Source organism: Vicugna pacos, chromosome 13 (genome assembly GCF_048564905.1).
Source record: "Vicugna pacos chromosome 13, VicPac4, whole genome shotgun sequence".
Lineage (NCBI taxonomy): Eukaryota > Metazoa > Chordata > Mammalia > Artiodactyla > Camelidae > Vicugna > Vicugna pacos.
In genome coordinates this window covers 43,451,376-43,465,816 of record NC_132999.1, presented here as the reverse complement: position 1 = coordinate 43,465,816, position 14,441 = coordinate 43,451,376, and the positions used below count along the sequence as shown (strand labels likewise).

General features: G+C 48.8%; 1 protein-coding gene across 2 annotated transcripts in view; it reads left to right on the top strand.

Annotated features, from left to right (window-relative positions):
- Positions 1-10,627, top strand: part of C13H1orf94 (chromosome 13 C1orf94 homolog) — a 36,093-nt gene extending 25,466 nt beyond the window's left edge. For both annotated transcript variants that reach the window (XM_072974826.1, XM_072974825.1), the window contains 3 exons: positions 1,585-1,662; positions 5,195-5,391; positions 10,355-10,627. In XM_072974826.1, the coding sequence (XP_072830927.1) occupies positions 1,585-1,662; positions 5,195-5,391; positions 10,355-10,430 (351 nt within the window). In that variant the 3' untranslated portion in view covers positions 10,431-10,627. The remainder of the gene's footprint in view (positions 1-1,584; positions 1,663-5,194; positions 5,392-10,354) is intronic.
- The last annotated feature ends 3,814 nt before the right edge of the window (positions 10,628-14,441 follow it).

The following is a 14,441-nucleotide window of genomic DNA, read 5'->3' as shown; positions in this document are numbered from 1 at the left end:
GATGATGGCCTGGGGAGCTGGCTGTGGACAGCAGAGTGGGGAGGGAGTGAAACTGAAGAGGGACACTGAGAACCTGGCCTTGGGGCTGAGGGCTGGGAACAGGCAGGGCGGCCCCATCTGGCTGACTCCTCTGTCCTGGTTCAGGTCACGGTTGGGGTCACAGAGCCCAGACTGTGGTCATGGTGGTGAGTGGGGCTGCCCTGGGCTGCAGGACTTGAAGGAAAGGGGGCAGGTGCACTGGTTTCAGGTGAAGGGGTTGGTGGGAGTCGGGGAGGCCCAGCCATGGTCAAGTGTCAGGTACACGGGAGCAAGGAGGCTCTGAGAGTATGTGCGCTCTTGGAGACCTGGAAAATGGGCACCGGGAGACCTGGGGTCTTCCCAGGCCACTGCATCAGGGATGCAAAGCCTTTTATGAGGAGCCTTTGGGCTCTGAGGAAGTTGTCAAGGGCACAGTGTCAGCCATCAACACTTTGACACCTGGCACAAGCTGAGCCCAGAATGGAGGCAGCATCTTGGGGTGCAGAATCTTCTGCAAAAATATATGGTCTGAGGGACGCTTTGGGTTTTGAACTGTATCTTAGTGGGTAACTAACTGGATTGGCAGGTAGAGGCAGTCTGGGACTGGAGGGGTCATGGGCTGACCCCACCCACAGGAGCAGTTCTGCTGTGCGTGTACGCACGTGTGCTTGAGCGTGCAAGTGGATGTGTAAGGCCACGTGGGACAGAGTTGTGTGGTTCCTACTTCCTATTGGGCTGAGCTGCCAGACAGGTTCTTCAGGTGGAGGGCGTGGGGTTGGGGGAGCAGTGAGAGATGGTAAAAAAACCTAACTTGCAGAATCCTTATTATGTGCTGTGCACTGTTCTAAGCGCTTTGGGTGGATGAACTCATTTATCTTCACATCAGTCCTCCTCGTCAGGTACAGACACAGGTGTACGTGTGGGCACATAGACGCACAGCAGCAGAGACCCAAACTCATGTGCCTAGGCTCACAGCTGCACATTTGTGCACAGAAACCCACAGCTCCAGACACAAATGGAAGCACACATGCAGATGTGCTGAAATAAACATGGAGGCAAGCTAGCACACACATGTACACTGATGCACATTGGCACCTCATGTCTTAGGGCAGGAATGGGGTTTGGGGAAAGGCACATGGAAAAAGGGTAAAGATAGCAACAAACATAATTTGACTATTGTCACAGGCTTTACATGCTGAACACACATCATTTTACAGACAAGAGAAAAGACGCTCAGAGAAGCTAAGTGATTTGCCCAAGATCACACAGCCACTAAGGGGCAGATCTGGGATTCAAGAGGCAGGCAGGTTCCTGAAGCTCTTAAATATTCACCGAAAAGGCTGTGAATCCTGCTCACCACGGGCTTCCTGTGTGGTCTGAGTTGTGCTGGCTCGACCTGATTCCAGCTGGACTAGGCAACTAGAGGGTCTAGCCAGCAGTGTGGTGGGATGGGCTCAGCTGTCTGGAGATCCTGGCAAGTGAGCTGGAAACTGAGCTGAGTGGCTGCTGCTCTCTGGCTGGGAGCCCGTTGCCCTGCGACGCTGAGCCTCTGCCTTCTCTCCCCAGGGCCTGCACCCGCAGCGGGCAGCCCGGATGCCTTATCCCCAGACCGTGCACCCCCAGCTGGGGGGTTACTCCCGACAGGTGAGTACGTGACTTCTTCACCTCTGAACCAGCTCCACGAAGGCCTGCAGGTTACAAGGACAGCTGTTCCTTTGCCTTTGTCCAGCTGGTCACCCCCTATAATTACTGGCCCACCCTTGACCCCAGATCACAGACACAAACACCAACATGTGTGTGGAAACAAACCAGTGTCCTCAGGTGACAATAAAAGCTGGCCCTTCCAGAGCCCCTACTGTGTGCCAGGCCCTTCTCTAAGGGCCTTACCTGCGTTAATTTAACCTTCAGAACCACCCTATGGGGTAGATTAGAGGTGAAGACACCGAGACACAGAGAGATTAAATAATTTGTCCAAGGTTATCAAGTTAACACATGTTAGCTTTTGCTGTGGCAACAAACAGCCTCAATATCTTCAAGACTTTCAGCAATAAAATATTTGATTTTCACCCACAGTCGACAGGTGGGCTGAGCTGGGCTGGGACTGGGCTCAAGCCTGTTCCACGCGTCCTCCTTTCGGGCTCGTGCTGAAGATACAGTAGTTCTTGCTGTGCTGGGTGGCTGGAGTGCCGGAGGACCGGGCAGAAACACCTCTGGGAGGCCCGGCTTAGACCCTGGATGTAGTGACGGGTGCCCGCCTTCCACCAGCCAAAGCAAATCACGTGGCCTTGCCCAGCATTGGTGGGGCCGGGGAGTCATCCCTTCCAAGCCAGTTTGTCAGTTAAAACACAAGACACCGAATCAATTTAAATTTCAGATAAACAGTGAATAAAATTTTAGTAGAGCTATGTCTGAAATACAGCATGGATCAATATGAAACAATATTTTGCTGTTTTTCTGAAATTCAGCTGCCATTGGGTGTTACATTTTGGTTTGCTAAATCTGTGCCCCACCCCGTGCCCATGGGTAAGTCATTGATCAATATCTGCTTGACAGTGACACAAAAGCAGAACTGGGATTTGACCTTGGGCAGCCTGGCTTCAGGGTCCATGTCCCCCCCCCCCCCCCCGTAACTCTGGCTTACTGCCTTTTGTGTACAGATGCACAAAAACATAGTATCAAAGTAAAGCAGCAGAGACAAAAATACTAATACACACTCAGACACAAATAAAGATACAATTACATGCATGTGGCTCAGCTGCATGTGCACACAAAACACAGGACAGCAGGTCCTGGGACAGTGACACCCTGGCGCAGGGATGGAGGTGTGAGGGAAGGAGCTGAGAACTGGCCGCATTCTCCGCCTGGCCGTGCACCCTCACATACAGACCCCACACTCACACCCAGACTCCTCGGCCTCTCCTCTCTCCCTGGGGAGCCCTACCCTTTCTCTGCAAACCACACCTCTGACCCGACGGATGTTAGAATGTTCCGGTGGGTAGAGAAGGGCCCACAGGTATAGGTTACCTGATTACGTGGGCTGGTCCTGCTCTTTCAGCAGGAGGAGCTTTGCATCCTGAGATGAAGTAAACGTGAGGCAGGCTCACAGAATCTCAGCACGTCTCCTCTGCCTCACGAACAGTGATTCTGTCCACCTAGCTCCAAATTGGATGCTTTTAGACAAAGTTATGTACGTGCATATGTTTGAAAAAGTAATACAAAAACATGGTCCAAAATTTTCAGAATCTTAGAGGCAATCACTCTTCCTGGTGTCTTAGGTACGCTTGCTATTTATACCTACTGATACAAGCATTTTTACACAAATGTGGTATTCTGGGCACGCTGCTCTATCATTGCTTTTGTGAGCAGAGTGTATTTTGGAGATGATTCCAGAGCCCTGTGCACAGCTCTGTTTTATGGGTTTTATCAGTGACATGTGGTTTAGGGTGCATTTTTGAGTAAAGCTTGTATAAGCTCTGGGACCTGCATCTTCTCTTTCATGTCAGTTTCCTCGCAGGTCCAGGCCCTCCTCCCCCAACTGTGAAAAACAGGCATATTTTCTGCCACGCTGACCCGCAGGTGTCTGTCCTGGGAGATGCCTTCCTGGGTTCTCTCTGCGAGCTCTGGACACTTTCTGACCTTTAGCTCATCTTCTTGGGGTTTCGATGCCCGTGTCCAGCATTAGCAGGTCCTACATGTCCACTAAGGGAAAGATGGGGAAGGCAGGAGGGAGGGGCTCAGGCTTTCAGGAGAAACAAGCATAGAGGTACGGGTCAGAGCCACGGCCTCTGGGCTCACCCCACTGGGATTCCGACAAAACGCAGACACTTGAAACACTAAGCAGGTTGCTTAACTTCTCCAAACCTCAGTTTCCTCATCTCTAAAATGGCCCTACCTCTCAGGGCTGTTTGGAGTTTAATTGAGAGAATCCAGAGGAAGGGTCTGGAGTACCCCAAGCACTTAATAAGTGCTAGCCTTTGTCATCTTTTTAAATTATATAAGGATGTGCAGGATGAGAGAGGGCTGTCAGCATGTTGAACCCTGAGCAGCTTGGACCTCAGACTCTTACTGTTAAAATGGAAATCTAGAAATTTCCCCAGTTTTGACCAAAACACACAGGAGGTTGGATGTCAGCTCCACACAAGACATTCAGAGCTGTCAGTGGTAGAATCCAGTGCTCATGATGTAATGAGCTCCCCATCATCTTAGGTATTCAAACAGACACTTAGTAGTTTCTTCTTTCCTCCCTGCCCCCTCTTCTCCCTTTCCTGCACTCATTCATTTAACACATGTTTATTGAGCAGCTACCGTGTGACAGGCATTGTCTTAGGGCTGAGGATAAGTCAGTAAATAAGACAGATGGGGTCCCTGCCTTGTCAGAGGCAAGATAGTGGAAGCCCTGCTTCTCAGTGGGGGTCTGATCCAGGAAGTCTCAGAAACCCAGTGAGTCCCTATCTTCTCTAGGGTTTGAGCTGAATGCCATTGCCTCTTGTCCACTCACACTGTCCAGCACTGTAACCACCAGCCATGTGTAGCTATTTAAGTTTAGATCAATTAAAATTCAGTAAAGTTTAAAATTCAGTCACACTAGCCCCATTTCAAGGGCTCGAAAAGCACACTGTGTCTGATGGCTACCATATTGCACCACGCAGACACAGAAGATTTCCATCATACATCCCCGGAGTTTCCACAGGGCAGGGCTGTCTTGGACTTGGAGTCTGATGAGATCCTGAGCTAGAAGCCAGGAATGTATAAATCTCAACAGCCTTTACTGAGATAGTAAAAAGCTTAAAAGTGAGCAGGTGGTTATTGACCAAGGGGAAGGTAGGGGAAAAGGAATGGACATGACGGAAGTCATATTCATTGGTTGTTTATTATATGCCACTCTCTCTACATATGTCAGCTGACTCAACCCCCAAACAATGGAGATAGTGTTTGCCCATTTTATGGATAAGGAAACTGAGGCTCAGATAAATGAAATAACTTGCCAGTCTCACACACAAGAGCTGGGTCCTACGCTTTTTCCAGCTCAACACATTGCCTTCTATGCACCTCATAGCAACTGAGGGGCACAGGGGCTGAGGGGTGGGGGCTAGGGCTAGGGTTAGGGCTGGGGAACTGTGACGTTTGGGACCAGTGGGCATTGCTGGACCAAGCCCGTCTCCTCTCTGCCCTGCAGGTGACACCATACAGTCCACAGCAGATGGGACAGCAGGTTTTCCGCTCTTCCTACACGCCCCTGCTGGGCTACGTCCCCTTCGCCCAGCCCAACTATCCGTACCCTCAGAGGACGCCGCAAAAGCTGTCTGGCAATCCCCGAGAGCCTTCCCCCATGGCAGGAGATGGGCCGCAGTGCCTCTTCCCCCAGGCGTTCGGGTGAGTCCTCAGCCCACACTGGAAGTCCGGTTTGTTTCCAGGAAGCCTCCAAACAGGGGAGGTGGGTGCTTGGGGCCCCCGGGTGCTTTCTTGGTACGTATGTCCCATGGCTGTGGGGAGAGGAGACCTTATGCCTGGGTCCAGAGACTGGGTCCTGGATTCCAGAAACTGCTTTGGTGGGGCCCTTCGGAGGCCCATTTTGGGGCTGGGGGTGAGAAACACAGCTGCGTGGTCAGGAATAGATGGGGACACCACCCACAGCAGGTGGCAGGTCGTGGAGCATGGCGAATATGGCCTTACCCACTTGCTTGGCTCCTCTCTCGAACATCCCAAGGACTCCGTGACTGGTGCTGCCGAAGGGCCCCCCGTTGCTTATCAGGCTGCTCACACTTTCCATGCAAAGTACCCCAAACAGCAGAGGAGGGGGCTGAGCAGCAAACAGCCAACACAAACTCAACATTTTGGCTGGAAATTGCACACAAACTTTACATACTAGTCAGTAAGAAATGTCTGTTTGTTGTTTTGCTGTAACAACGCAAGGTGGCTCATTCCCACCCAACATTTCTTCACTATTGATGCTCTGAGATGCAGGCAGTGCCCTGTCATTCCTGAGAATCCAAGTGCCTGGGGCACACCCCGGGGAATGTGTGCCCTGTTTGAGAACCTCCATTTATAGGATAAGGACAAAATTCCCCAACTGGACATCGATTTCCTTCCTCCCCATCACTGCCGCTCACCGCAGTGTCTGCAGGTGCCCCGGACTCTTACCCCTTCAATCAGTGTTTCCCCGAATGTCTTGTTAAAGGGGATAAATGCTAGAAAGAGGTTTCTACAGTCAGATCTGTTTGGGAAAAGAAAGGTGGAAACAGAGATATACAATTTCTTAACTGTTGGAATTCACAGATTATTTAATTTCCTAGGGTGCCTGGAGAACATTCAAGAAGGTGATTGATAGTATCATTTGAACATAAAACCCATGACCCCTTGTTTCTTTTTCTCTCCTTTTTCTTTTCCTCCCTCCCTCCTTCCCTCCCTCCCTTCCTCCTGCCCTCCCTCCCTCCCAATCCTTTCTCTCCTTCCCTTTTCTTGTAGAGCACATCATAGTGTGTTTCACCAACACACTGTTGAAAGCTCTGTCTCAATTCACATAGTTATGATGAATTTAGCCTGTAGGGGACCATCGATGAATAGGATGTGTTTCTCCCTTCCGAGGCTGAGAGCAGATGAGTAGGGGGAGCAGTGACGTTAGTGCCCTGACAAAGTGAAGGCCATCGATGTGGCCCAAGGACAGAGGAGGGATCCCTGCTGGGTGAACAGTGAGGGCTGCAGGAAGGGGAGGAACCTGGTTGAAATACTAGATTTATCCCTGAAAAAGGTGGAAAATAGGAAAAGGAAGGTTAAGCTTGGATGATTAAAGGCTGTGACTGGAGATCCAGTGCAAATCTGTGAACGTCAGACTGAACTGATGGGATGGAGGGGAGACTATACGCAGGAGAGGGTGGAGTCTGGAGGTGACTGTAGAGTCTGTAAGAGTGGTTCTCACCTCCCTGGAGGCAACTGCACAGGGAAGGCAGCCTACCTGCAGGCTGGCAAGCTCCCTGCTTCCATGCTGCGGCTCCGGGCTCAAGGTAAGAGAGACTCTCTGCAGAAGCCAGAGCTGGCTGCACTTGGAAGGGAGCGTGGTCCCAAGGTCTCATTGGTCATCGGTTGGGCCACACTGATTGGGAGCAGTGAGAGCGGAGGGTTGAGACCTGGCATCTGGCTGTCTTCAGAGGGGCAAGGAGAGGAAACAGAGTGAGCAGGAGACTGAGGAAGGAGCAGTCTTAGAAGTGGGAGAGGGCCTGGGGACACTGAGGGCAAAGGAGGAGAGTGATGGGGAGGAGTAGCGATCAGCAGAGGGGAATGGTGGCCTGGGAGTTTAGGAAGACCAGGAAAGTGAGGCCGGAAGATGGAGGCCCGTGTTCCCCAAAGGGATGATTGTTCACACAGAGTAATTTGTTGAGCCTCTTCCATGTGCCTGGCACCACTCTGGTTACTGGAGTGAACAGGACCAAGTGCTTCCCTCTGCCCTGCCAGGAGGAGAAACAGACAATGTGGAAATCAGCAAGCATCACACATGTCAGGTGCGGGGAAGGAGGGCTGGAGAGGATGACGGGACGTCTCTTGAGCCAAGATCTGAATGAAATGTGAGGATGAATCATGCATAAATATGGATGATGAGCACTCTGGGCAGAAAGAAGAGAAATACAGTGTCCCCAGGATAGGAGGTATATCTGGGGCACAAGGAGTAGGGGAGAGAGAGTGGGCAGAACCAAAGTTGGAGAGGTGGCCAGGGCCAGACTAGGCAGAGCCTGGTAGGCGTGGAAGGAAGAGCAGGGAGAAGCCATCAATGCTCCAAGGTTCTCTGCGTAAGGAAGATGACTCGACCAACGTACGAAGAGTGGACTGTGAAGTAAGAGCTGGTGGAGGGGACCGGAGGAGGAGCCTTTATAGCTATCCAAGCAGGAGGTGCTGGTGGCGTAGACGGGGACAGTGACCATGGTGGGAAGACAAAAGAAAAGAGCCGGAGTGTTAATTTTCTTGGTAGAATTGACAGGACTTGATGATGACTGGATGTAGAATGAGGAAAAGAGAGGAGTCAAGCATGACTCTTAGGTTTTTGCCCAGTGTCCGGATAAGCGGCAATTCCAAGCTACCAAGGTCCAGATGACGAGAGCAAAGATCTGCTGATCAGGAGTTTGGTTTTGGATATGGAAAGTCTGAGATGCCTGTTAGACACATGAGTGGAGCTGTTGATAGGCAGGTGGATATATGGGTCTGGGGCTCGGGGGAGTTTGGGGCTGGTAATATAAGTTTGGGAATCATTAGCATATAGATACTATTTAAAGGCATGGGATGGGACGAGATCGTCCAGGGAGTAGATGTACCCAGAGAAGAGGAGAGGCCCAAGGACTGAGCCCTGGGCTCCAACATGCCGAGAGGCTGGGGCGATGCGGAGGAACCAGCAAAAGATCTAAGAGGTGGGAGAGAAAATAGGAGGCTGTGGAGTGCAGGAAGCCAGGTGAAGAGAGGGAGGGATCACACCATGAGAATAACACCTGGGCGCCGTAGGATGGAGCGTGGGAACGCTGAGCACAGTGGTGGTGCTGCGGGCTACAGTCGTGCTGCAGAGGCTGCCCTGGACAGGGAGGGAGGCACAGAAGAGAACCAAGAGACTAAACCACATGAAGTGGGAGAGGAAGGAGCAGGTTGCCTCCGTGTTCTCAGGGAGGAAGGACGGGAGCCCTCCCTGCCCTCTTCAAACATCCATCGGGGTAAGATAACTGTACAACTTATCTTCCAAACAATAATCAGTTTGAGAGTTTAAAAAGAACATAAATAATAATCACACTGGAAATACCAGTGTAGAAACTGTCCCAGGCCAACTAGGACAGTTCACTATGCTCAAGAGGCAATTGAAGCTCCTCCTCCTCCTCCAGGAAGTATTCCTTGATAGCTGTAGTCCACATGGATTGCCCGGCTCCCTGACCCTCTGGTGTATGTCTTGTCCAGACCATGCCTTTGGCAGCTGATCTGACAAGAAGTTCTAAAGCTAAAGGGCTCAGATGTGTGGGGTGTGGCAATCTGATAGGAGGTATGTCATGAGTAATTCGCTCCCAGTAATTATTAACTGGTTAAGAATGTGTTATGGCCTTTATTTTATAAATCAGAGTGGAATTCAGAGTATGCTTATAATAACATCACTTTCAATCATTTCTTTTCCAGTATGATTTTTGAAAAAGAGCAAAAGAGGTGGGGTTACCACTGGCATTAATTGCTTATCTGGTTCCTACCTTTTGTCGGGTCCTGAGCTGGGTGCTGGGTGTAAAATGGTGAACAGTCCAAAAAATGTCCCTGCTCTCATGGAATTTATTTTAGTGAGGAGGGAACCAAACAACCCCAAGCCTCGCTTGTCCATGGCCGCTCACAGTGACCAGCAGATCCCGATCCCAGCTGAGGCATTAGAAATTAATGCGATGGTTTGTTCCCATTGCTTCTACCTTGCCCCCTCCCTCCTCCTTTTTGTTTCATCAGTTCACGAGAGGGTGCCGCGAACGTGAGCATCTTCTGTAATATGCATCTGCCCAGCAGAAAAGTGGCTGAGAATCCCTGGATTAGACTAAATCTAGCCGTTGGCTCTGCCGCAATTTGTATGGAGCTCCGTTCCATTCATTCAAAGTATCCTAGCAGATGGGGAAAGAGATTGCAATAGGATACCAGAAGTGTGAGTAAACGATTCCATCTGGAGAGGTCAGGGAAGGCTTCACAGAGGAGATGACTTCCGAACTCTCGTTTGAAGTATGAATAGCAGTGTGCTGGGGAGAAAAAGCGGCAGTGTGTGTATTTCTGCTCTTGGAGGGTGAGGCTCAAATCTTCTTGCCTCTTCCTCCCCCAAGGGTCTAGCAAAGTCCCCTGCACCCAGCGATGCCTCAGTGCTCGCTTCTCGGCCAGCCTGGTGTGGAACTGGAGAACCTGACTTAGCTTGGTGCTGAGAAGGGGAGAAAGAGCCCTAGGACCGTGCGGGACCTCACACTGGGACGTGGCCCTGAGTTCTCCAATGCTGTACGATTTTCTGAGAGACCCACAGGGTCCTCTAAGGCCAGTAGAGTGGCTGTAGGTCCACAGGTAAGGTGCTCAGATCTGGAGAGGCTCCCTCGTCTATGGTCCTGGAGAGAGTATAAGCTCGGGAGAAATGGTCCCTACAGGCCACCATCCTGACCTAACTAAGTGGCAGAAGCTCTTTGTTGTCCTCTGGTTGTATCATTTTAATATTTTATTTTTTTGTTATTGCTAAAACTTTCAGCTTCCAAGCCTGTCCTGATCTTCCCCACCTCTGACAGCCGCAAGATTAATATTTTCCTTTTCCCAATATCTCAGCTGACATCAGAAATTTCATCATGACGTGCGTTTCTTTCTCCTCCAGGTTCGGCTCGACGTCTGGTGGGCCCCTGATGAACAGCCCCTATTTTTCCTCCAGTGGGAATGGCATAAATTTTTAGATCTCCGTCTCATCCCCCTCCTCCTGCCTTAGCCCCGGGAGCGGGACGAAGGGCTCTCCGGGATTCTGGGTTCTGCAACAGCTTGGTGTGAAGTTTGGAAAACCAAGGTTCCGACCAGGTCGCAGTCAGAAAACAGCAAGACCAGATGCATCTCTCGACCAGCACTCACACACACAGCCTCCCCTGCCACACGCGGCACAGACCACACACACACCCCCCTCATATTCATACTCACTTGCTCAACCACATATGCATCTGTATTTAGCTAATATGAGTGATTTTTGTTTTTGTTGTTGTTGGTAAAATAGAAGTAAGACACTTAATTTTAGAAAGTTTGTATCTTATGATAAAAGTATGAGCTGCTTGAAATGGAGTGTGCCTATTTATTTTCCGTGATGTTCTGTGTAATCTTCCCTGCTTCTTTTCCCCACGAGACTCAGCGTTTACCGGGGACCTAAAGAGAGACCAAAGGCTGCCATCCTCCAAGTGATGCTCTCTAAATAATGGACCCCAGGGATCATAAACTTGAGGGCTTATCTCTCCCCTTCTGTGATCCACTCACTTCTCGACAGCCCAGTTTATGCAACTCAGGAATGGATGTAAAAGAGATGCACCCTCCTCTGCCCTATCCAGGTGGTAGTTTTACAGACAAAGTCTCTCTTGGGCGGAAGATGGGAAAATGTGCCTGCAAATCAATTCCAAATATAATTCTAGATGTGACAGACTATTTTTAGTGACTGTACCTCAGTGCCCAAGCTAGAGGTCAACCTCAAAACCGCCCCTAATGGTCCTGTCCCTGGACCATTCTCAATCAGCTTTTATCAGTGACTTGAATAAGGACATTGAGAGCATCTTGATCACATTTATGGAGGACACAAATCTGAGACGAGGAGATGGCCTGAGTCAGTGGTACACATGTCCTTTAACGCTCCTGTTCTACACAGGCATCGTTAAGCAGCTATTCTCCTGAGTCTGGACAAAGCCACAGAATCATTCTCCCTATGGTGGTCCACGCAGCCAACACGATCAGGGATGGTCTATGAAATGAAACTCAAGTGCAATCCTTTGGCAAACCCTAACATGATGAAAATAAACAGAAGGTTAATGTAATGACCTCCTCTTGGGTCTAAAAAATGAACCTCACTCTTACAGATGGACCAACTTTGTCAGTTCTAAGTTGCTCTCTTGCCGCCCCTGTACCTGAAAGCTCTGGACCTCCCTGGCTGAGGCCAGAGAGAGCCAGGGCTCGGGAACATTAGGAGCCCAATCCTGACTGCGGAGAGAGGCTAGGGGTCTGGAAGTCACCAGTGTCTCGCGATGGGCTTAAGTCCCATGCCCACAAGAGCATTTCTTTTGCCTTCGCACTGTGACATGTTTGGCCTCACTGGCTTTTCCTCCCAGGTCCCTGGAAACCAGTTTCTCTCCCAAGTCCTCTTAGGACTTGTGCCTTCTCCCCTTCTGCCTGGTCTAAGTCTGAAATTCCTCCTGAGTCCTTCAGCCTCTTTCCACAAAGCTGACCCTGCTTCTATCTAGCACATCGTGTTCTTGTTGACACCCTTGGTTAACAGTCTAGACTCTCCACTGATTGGGAGACACTGGTTAGTTAGAAGTTTTCACAAATTCAGGAGCCCTTCTGTTCCCTGAAGGGCTTCCTCCTCTTGTTCCTGTAGGCACTAACCCAGGCTGGGCCATAGTTTAACACCCTCTCCTGACCTCAGCATGCTTTCAGGCAGGAGAGACTAAGAGACAGAGCGTGGATTTGTCCTTGGCCAGACGTGGGTTCTTAGCCACTTTCCAACTCTGATATTGGGCAAAGAATTTATCCTCTCTGAACCTCAGTTCTACTAATGATAATGTTAACGGCTGTGAGGATTAAAACATGATTAGTCTCAATATCGGTTTAATGTCTACTTAATGTACCCTTGTGGTTTTAAGATGGCAGAGTAAAGATATTTCTGTCCCTCTTCTCTTGAAATTTACCCCCAAGTAAGAAGGAGAATAAGAACGTCCATGCAGACTCTGTTCTCAGTGAAACCAGGAGAAGCCAGCAATTACATCTGCCATAGACAAGGGCAGAAGTAGGGTGGAGGACGGTACATGCCTTAGCAGAAAAGGGGCAGATCACACCAAAATGCCTGCCAAAGTGCTCACCAGTCCGCAAGAAGCAAACCACATTCCCCCAGAGCCTGTAGGTCTCAGCACGTGCCGGGTGCCGGACACTATGGATGATGGGGCTGAAGAGAGATGAGAGCAAGGAGCTGATATAAGAGGCGACTTCTATCCTGGCCCCACAAAGCCAGGGGCCACAGACAGTTCTATTGGAGATAGGAGGTACTTTCTCTGAAGAAACTTACAGATCATGCTTAAGGAATGTGGGGATGAGGGTGCAGGTGGAAAATGGGCATTAAGTGAAATACACATACACACCCAGTGCCAGCAGCTAGACTTTACCCAAGAGGCAGGAGTTTGGAGAACTGCCCCAAAGGCACTTGGCGCTACCAATGAAAATGACCCCAGGCTCACGCCCTTTCACAAAGAGCTTCCAATCAACTTTTAAGGACTTCATGTTTAATAGGAACGGACAAGCTCCAACAAGAAAGACATAGGTCAAAATAAAGGTAAAAAGGAACAAAAAGAGAAGGGGAGCATAATATTCTCAGGGAGCTAAAAAAAGACAGTAAATTTTAAAAATAAAACAATATGCTATATGATGATTTTTAAAAATCAGAACAAGAAAGTGCTTTTGAAATTGAAACAGTGATAGCTGATTTAATTGTTTCAGTGGAAAGGGTTGGAAGCTAACATCAAAGGGATCTTATGAAAAGGAGAATATTTTTATTTTATTTTATTTTATTTTATTTTATTTTATTTTTTTGAGAATTTTTAAAAGACACAGGGATGGATTATAGGAGATAAAAATTTTTTTAAAAATGAGGTCAGTCCAGGAGACCAAATATCTGGCTAATGGGAGTTGTAAGCAGAACAGTGAAAACAAAAGGAAGGGAAGTATCAAAAGAAAAACATAAGAAAATTTCCCAGATTGACTAGTCCAGACCAGCGCTCAGCAGAATGAATGAAAAAGAGCTACATCACGGTACATCACTGTGAAATTTCAGCATATCAGGGACAAGGGCAAGATTCCAAGATTTTAAGAAAATCTTGTTCACACACAAATGTTCATGAACCAGAAAGGCATCTGATTTCTCTACAGTACCATTGGAACCTGGAAGATCCTGGGATAAAGCTGTCACTGGTTCGAGTGCAAATGATTTTTAACTTGAAAGTCTAAACCTAAACTGTATCTGTGAATGTGGAATGAAGATGTTTTCAGATATGCAGAGTTTCAAAAGATTTGCCTCCTTGTACCTTTGTCAGGATGCTGAGGATGGATGCACCCCATGAAGACAGGTGGGTAGACCAAGACAGAAGACATGCAAGAGAGGAAACATGTATTCTCAGTGGGAGGGAGGCTGAGCACCTGATGAAAAAGGAAGGTCTTAGCTCAAGAACCATAAAGCAGAGCCTAGAAAGTCACCATCACCAGTCCAGATTAGGGTGAGAACCTGGAGACCTTAGATGTTGTGTGTTGGCAGGAGGGACTGGGCAGGGCGGCAGAAAAAGAAAATGACAGTTTATTCAGACAGAATTGACTGTATGGAAAGTAGTATTGAGAGTTGTTTTATAGCAGTTGGTGGGGGTGGGAAGATTCAGCTCTGAATTCAAATAAGTGAAACAATTGTTATTAATTCAGCAGTGAGCAATATTTATGTGCTCATAATAATAAAAGGCCCAAATATGGATTTAACCAAAATTTTTGTAATTAGTATTGTGCAAGGATGGAGGTGAATAAAGGGGTGTGAAAAGAACTGAAATCCTTTTTATCATAATAGGAAATCTGTAGGTAACATCTAAAATGGATGATTTGAGAAATTGTGGTGTTCCTATAATGGTCTACAAATGTGGAGGTAAATCCCAGAATAACGAGTCAAGAGAGTTGACAGAGTTGCCTGT